Below are 7,381 nucleotides of genomic sequence, written 5' to 3'. Positions count from 1 at the left end.
GGAGCTGGTCGAGTGGAGCCTGTGCTCCCGGGAACGCCGATACTCTTAACCAAATCAGAGGAGCCCTTTCAGGGCGTGGATCCCATTGAGAGGAAGGCCTCGGACAGAGGGTCAGAGTTAGGGTGCTGGAGGGCTCCTCAAACACACGCTGGCTCGATAGGGTTGGGCGAGACCCTCGGAGACCCTCAGGGAGCAGAGGAGGAGATGTGCGAGAGAAGAGCTGAGTGCGAGAATATCTGGGGACCTCTCTCCTCACCTGGTAGGTTTCCTTAACTTTCCCTTTGCTTGTGCTGTGATGATCTTGTGCCTTGTGTTACTGAGTTTACCGTGAACCCGACATCACCCAGAGTTCAACAGGTCATCTCTTCAACATCGAGGCTGTGGAGAAGGAAGGCCCAAATTCTCAAGTCTCTCTTTATAACTCTGACTCCTCACTCCCATCAACAGCCCAGTCAGCTTATATTTTTCTCATTGCTTTTATATCATTCTGCTAATGGGCTGCCCAGGATTGTCCCCGATGCCTAATTCTGGCCCAACTAAGATCTTATAGCAGTGCAACACGACAGCTTCCTGTATTCTATTCCTGTAGGTACAAAGCCAAGGATTCTTAAGTGATAAGGGGATAAGGGGTTATGGGGAGCGGACGGGGAAGTGGAGCTGAGTCCATGATCAGATCAGCCATGATTTTATGAATGGTGATCTTATTGAATGGAGGGGCCGTATGGCCTACTCCTGTTCCTATTTCTTATGTTCTCATGTTCTTATTTGCCTTTTAGAGTCCGATCGACTCTCAGTCACACCTTTAATGATCTGCGTATCAACACAGCAAGGTCCCACTGCTCCATTTAATATTTCACCATTTAAGGTGCATTTCCTTTCCCCATTCTTACTTCTCAAATATTGACTTCACATTTCCCTGCCCCTGCTCTTACCCACCCAGCCAGTCTCTCACAATCTGTCATATCCCCAATCTGGGGTCATCAGCAAACCTCAATATTCTCCCAATCCCCAAGCCCAGATTATTTCTGCCGATACAGTGAGTAGGAACCGTCCTAACAAAGACCCTGGTGGGACCTCACTCACATTCCCAGTTCCACAAACACCCTTCACCCGACCCTTTGCTTTCTGCCTCCCGATTATTAGAAACATAGAAACATAGAAAATAGGTGCAGGAGTAGGCCATTTTGCCCTTCGAGCCTTCAATGAGTTCATGGCTGAACATGCAACTTCAGTACCCCATTCCTGCTTTCTCGCCATACCCCTTGATCCCCCGAGTACTAACGACCACATCTAACTCCTTTTTGAATATATTTAGTGAATTGGCCTCAACAACTTTCTGTGGTAGAGAATTCCACAGGTTCACCACTCTCTGGGTGAAGAAGTTTCTCCTCATCTCGGTCCTAAATGGCTTACCCCTTATCCTTAGACTGTGACCCCTGGTTCTGGACTTCCCCAACATTGGGAACATTCTTCCTGCATGTAACCTGTCGAAACCTGTCAGAATTTCCCTTGATAGCCACGGTTGAGCCACCTTCCCTTTTTTATTTTTACGCCAGACAGGGATGTACAATTGTTGCAGTTCATCCATGTGGTCTCTAAATCTCTGTCATTGCCCATCCACTGTCAACCCCTTAAGTATCATTCGCCAATCTATCCTAGTCAATTCACGCCTCATACCTTCAAAGTTACCCTTCTTTAAGTTCTGGACCATGGTCTCTGAATTAACTGTTTCATTCTCCATCCTAATGTAGAATTCCACCATAGTATGGTCACTCTTCCCCAAGAGGCCTCGCACAATGAGATTGCTAATGAATCCTCTCTCATTACACAACACCCAGTCTAAGATGGCCTCCCCGCTAGTTGGTTCCTCGACATATTGGTCTAGAAAACCATCCCTTATGCACTCCAGGAAATCCTCCTCCACCGTATTGCTTCCAGTTTGGCTAGCCCAATCTATGTGCATATTAAAGTCACCCATTATAACTGCTACACCTTTATTGCATGCACCCCTAATTTCCTGTTTGATGCCCTCCCCAACATCACTACTACTGTTTGGAGGTCTGTACACAACTCCCACTAACGTTTTTTGTCCTTTGGTGTTCTGCAGCTCTACCCATATAGATTCCACATCATCTAAGCTAATGTCCTTCCTAACTATTGCATTAATCTCCTCTTTAACCAGCAATGCTACCCCATCTCCTTTTACTTTTATTCTATCATTCCTGAATGTTGAATACCCCTGGATGTTGAGTTCCCAGCCCTGATCATCCTGGAGCCACGTCTCTGTAATCCCAATCACATCATATTTGTTAACATCTATTTGCACAGTTAATTCATCCACCTTATTACGGATACTCCTTGCATTAAGACACAAAGCCTTCAGGCTTGTTTTTTTAACACCCTTTGTCCTTTTAGAATTATGATGTAGTGTGGCCCTTTTTGTTTCTTTCCTTTGTTTACTCGGCCTTCCACTATTGCTTTTTACCTTTCTACCATCTGTTTCTGACTCCATATTACTTCACCCTATCTCGCTGCATAGGTTCCCATCCCCCTGCCATATTAGTTTAAACACTCCTGAACTGCATTAGCAAATGTTACTCCCAGGACATTTCTATATAAAACACAGCCTCTTAGTTCTATGGGCCATTAGCTTTTCCATAAATCTTGTACATGATACTTTAATAAATGTTTTTGGAAATCCATAAAAAAACCACATCTGCTGCATTTCCTTTTCCTCTCGTTATTTCTTCAAAGAATTTGATAAGTTTGGTCAAGCGTGACCTTCCTTTCAGAGGTCCATGGGATTGGCCCTGATTAACGCATGCTTCTCCCTGTGCTCACTATTCCCATTTATCCATTCAACTGAGACTAACTGGACTATAATTTCCTGGTTTATCCCAGTCTATATTGTTTTGAGGATGAGAGTCACCTTTGGGAGGGGTGTGGGGGTTGTGGGGGGTGGGGGGGGGGGGGGGGGCAGTGTCGGCAGGGGGTTATGGGGAGGGTGTGGGGGGTAGGCTGGTGTGGATAGTGAAACATTTTCCCCCAGTTAGTGCTCCCCACTAATGGCCCAAATGCATTGAATCACCCCCTTTGTATTAGTCATGATCCGGCCTCACTCGGAGGGGAAGTCGGTTATATCTCCTTGAATGTATATTTATATTTCATTGAATGTTTTGGTCTTTTTTTCTTTCAGATAAATTGTTTCTTCCCTCGGAGGAGCCCCGGACCCTGGGATTACGATTCCGGCCCTACTCCTGGAATGGTTACTCCACAGTCGGGCTAAAGCATCTGGTCCAGGATTACCTTTTAGACCCGAGGGCCCCGCTCCAGAGCCCCAACACTGCACGCACCATTGAGGAGAGCGGCCACATCCTCCTCACTCAGAGACCTCCACACCACACTCCGTACAACTGCATCACCTGTGACAAGGTAAGATCACACCCACTCACACTCACTCACACACATACACACTCACTCACACTCACCCAGTCACACACAGTCACACTCACCCAATCACACCCTGCCTCACTCATACACCCACTCACACTCACACATACAGTCACACCCACTCACACTCACTCACACACACCCAGTCACACTCCCACACCCACTCACACACACCCAGTTACACCCACTCACACACTCACACTCGCCCAGTCACACTCACACTCACCCAGTCACACTCACACTCACCCAGTCACACTCTCACTCACCCTGTCACACTCACATACACCCAGTCACACTCACACTCACATACACCCAGTCACACTCACACTCATACACACCCTGTCACACCCACACTCACCCTGTCACACCCAGTCACACTCACACTCACGCAGTCACACCCAGTCACACACACTGTCACACTCACACTCACACACACCCACTCACACACACCCAGTCACACCCACTCACACACACCCAGTCACACCCACTCACACACTCACACTCACCCAGTCACACTCACACTCACCCAGTCACACTCACACTCACATACACCCAGTCACACTCACACTCATACACACCCTGTCACACCCACACTCACCCTGTCACACCCAGTCACACTCACACTCACGCAGTCACACCCAGTCACACACACTGTCACACTCACACTCACACTCACACACACCCAGTCACACTCTCACACACACACACACACACACCCAGTCACATCCAGTCAGACTGGGGTGTGGGAGGGGTGTGTGTGGGGGGGGGCGGCGGCTGAGGAGGGCGAGGTGTGCACAGTGGGAGCAGACCCCCCGTCCCCGTCCCAGGGGGGAGGTGGGGGGTGGGGGCGGGGTTGGGACCGGGTTGTGGTGCGGGTGGGAGGGGTGGGACTGGGGTGTGGTGGGAGACTGGTGGGGGGAATGGGGGTGGGGTGGAACTGGGGGGGGGTGGGGAGATGGGGGGCACTGGAGTGGGGGACTGGGGGATGGTGGGGAGGACTGAGGTGGTTGTGGGGGGGTGGATACTGGAGTGTGGTGGGGATGGGGGGTGGTGTGGATGGGACGGGGGGAGGGAGAATGGGGGAATAGGGGTGGGACTGGGGGGGACTGTGGATGTGGGGTGTGGGGTTGGGTAGGTGTGGGGACTGGGGGTGGGGGGGGGGATACTAGGGTGTGAGGTGCGCACAGTGGGAGCATTTCCACCCAAGCCAGAGGGAGGGGTGTGGGGGGGGGCTGGGGTGTGGCGGTATGGGGCGGAGGGGTGTGGAAGAACTGGAGGTGGATGGGGGGGGCTACTGGGGTGTGAGGTGCTCCCAGTGGGAGCAGTCACTTCAAGGGGGGATGTGGGGAGAATGGGGGGGGGTGGGGGACTGGGGGCGGGGGGAGAGATGGGGGTTACTGGGTGGGGTGGGGGCTTGGGGGAGGGAGACTGGTGGTGTGGGGTTGGGGGGGAATGGGGCTACTGGGGTGTGAGGTGCTCCCAGTGGGAGCAGTCACTCCAAGGGGGGATGTGGGGGGGGTGGGGGACTGGGGGGGGGAGAGATGGGGGTTACTGGGTGGGGTGGGGGCTTGGGGGAGGGAGACTGGTGGTGTGGGGTTGGGGGGGAATGGGGCTACTGGGGTGTGAGGTGCGCACAGTGGGAGCAATCCCCCCCGCCAGGCCCGGGGGGGGGGAGGGTTGTGGGGGGGACTGAGGGTGAGGATGGGGGTGTGGGGGTGAGGATGGGGGGGCTGTGGTACTGGGGGGTGAGGTGTGCACAGTGGGAGTAGTCCCAGCACTCACCATCAATCCCTCTCCCTGCAGGTGTTCTCCACCCCCCATGGGCTGGAGGTCCATGTCCGACGAGCACACAGTGGCAGCCAGCCCTTCAGCTGTGAGGTGTGTGGGAAAGCCTTTGGGCACTCGGTCAGCCTGCAGCAGCACCAGGCCACGCACTCCCACCTCAAGGTAAGGCCGGTCGTGTCCACACACAGGGCCGCACGCTAACTCAGGGGGGCGGAGGGGGAGGAGTGGCTGGGCGAAGCTCTACATTGAGAAACTTGCATTTCTATAGCGCCGTTCACGACCACCGGACATCTCAAACCGCTTTACAACCAATGAAGTACTTTTAGAGTGTGGTCACCGTTGTAAGGTGCAAAACGCAGCAGTCAATTTGTGCACAGCAAGCTCCCACAAACAGCAATGTGATAATGACCAGATAATCTGTTTTTTTTGTTATGTTGATTGAGGAATAAATATTGGCCAGGACACCAGGTATAACTCCCCTGCTCTTCTTCGAATAGTACTCTGGGATCTTTTACATCCTGAGAGGGCAGACGGGGCCTCGGTTTAACTTCTCATCTGAAAGACGGCACCTCCGACAGTGCGGTGCTCCCTCAGTACCATCCCTCAGACAGTGCAGCACTCCCTCAGTACTGCCCCTCCGACAGTGCAGCGCTCCCTCAGTACTGCCCCTCCGATAGTGTGGCGTTTCCTCAGTACTGCCCCTCCGACAGTGCGGTGCTCCCTCAGTACCACCCCTCCGACAGTGCAGCAGTCCCTCAGTACTGCCCCTCCGACATGGTGGCGTTTCCTCAGTACTGCCCCTCCGACAGTGCGGTGCTCCCTCAGCACTGCCCCTCCGACAGTGCGGCACTCCCTCAGTACTGCCCCTCCGACAGTGCGGTGCTCCCTCAGTACTGCCCCTCCAATAGTGTGGCGTTTCCTCAGTACCACCCCTCAGACAGTGCAGCACTCCCTCAGCACTGCCCCTCCGACAGTGAAGCACTCCCTCAGTACTGCACTGGAGTGCCTGGATTTTTGTTCTCAAGTCCCTGGAGCGGGACTGGAACACACAACCTTCTGACTCAGAGATGAGCAAGTTCCCCACTGAGCCACAGCTGACATTGACACTGGCAAACCATGTACATACTGTGAGGCTGTCTGTCAGGCGGGTAAGCCTTCGACACCAGGCCGCAGCCAGGGAGCGGAGCGGAGAGGAGGGAGGGAGGCATCATGGAGGCCGGGGTGGTGGGGGGTCGGAGTCCGGAGGCTAGATCAGGGAATCGGCAGGATCGGAGGGTGAGATTGGAGGCCTCAGGGAGGAGATGTCGGGGGGTTTGGCAGGGCAGGAAAGATGGAGCCAGTGGTAAAGCGGAAAGGCATTTACAGACTGGATCCAGCAGCCTTCGGCTCCCTTTAGCTGCTGGGTTTCTCAAGGCCTGGGACCCCAGCCTGGGGTAAATTTAAAAATGGTGGTTTTATTGCAACCTCACAATAATATTTCATTTGCCAACCCACCTCCTGCGGGCCAGTTGCTTGCCTGTCGCCCCCCTTCCCCCCCCCCCACCGCCCCACCGCCCCAATCCCCCCACCGCCCCCCCTCCCCACCCTGCAGGAGAGGGACGATGGTGGGGAGAGATCTGTGTGCTGAGATTAGTCTGGGATTGATACAGGGCTATGGAAGAGAGTGGGGCAGTGGGATTAGTCTGGGATTGATACAGGGCTATGGGAGAGAGCGGGGCAGTGGGATTAGTCTGGGATTGTTACAGGGCTATGGGAGAGCGCGGAGCAGTGGGATTAGTCTGGGATTGATACAGGGCTATGGGAGAGAGCGGGGCAGTGGGATTAGTCTGGGATTGTTACAGGGCTATGGGAGAGAGTGGGGCAGTGGGATTAGTCTGGGATTGATACAGGGCTATGGGAGAGAGTGGGGCAGTGGGATTAGTCTGGGATTGATACAGGGCTATGGGAGAGAGTGGGGCAGTGAGATTAGTTTGGGATTGATACAGAGCTATGGGAGAGAGTGGGGCAGTGGGATTAGTTTGGGATTGATACAGGGCTATGGGGAGAGAGCGGTGCAGTGGGATTAGTTTGGGATTGATACAGGGCTATGGGAGAGCGCGGAGCAGTGGGATTAGTCTGGGATTGATACAGGGCTATGGGAGAGAGC

The 7,381-nt window shown here is 53.6% G+C and overlaps 1 protein-coding gene across 1 annotated transcript in view; it reads left to right on the top strand.

The window, feature by feature from the left end:
- Nucleotides 1-204: 204 nt before the first annotated feature.
- LOC139241172 (zinc finger protein Gfi-1-like) overlaps nucleotides 205-7,381 on the top strand; it is a 115,160-nt gene continuing 107,983 nt past the window's right edge. The window contains exons 1-3 of the mRNA XM_070869830.1: nucleotides 205-259; nucleotides 3,197-3,432; nucleotides 5,254-5,397. Coding sequence (XP_070725931.1) covers nucleotides 205-259; nucleotides 3,197-3,432; nucleotides 5,254-5,397 — 435 coding nt within the window. The remainder of the gene's footprint in view (nucleotides 260-3,196; nucleotides 3,433-5,253; nucleotides 5,398-7,381) is intronic.

This window comes from Pristiophorus japonicus, assembly GCF_044704955.1.
Source record: "Pristiophorus japonicus isolate sPriJap1 chromosome 24 unlocalized genomic scaffold, sPriJap1.hap1 SUPER_24_unloc_1, whole genome shotgun sequence".
In the NCBI taxonomy this organism is placed as follows: domain Eukaryota; kingdom Metazoa; phylum Chordata; class Chondrichthyes; family Pristiophoridae; genus Pristiophorus; species Pristiophorus japonicus.
Note: the sequence above shows the minus strand (reverse complement) of the source record. Positions and strands in the feature narration are given on the sequence as shown.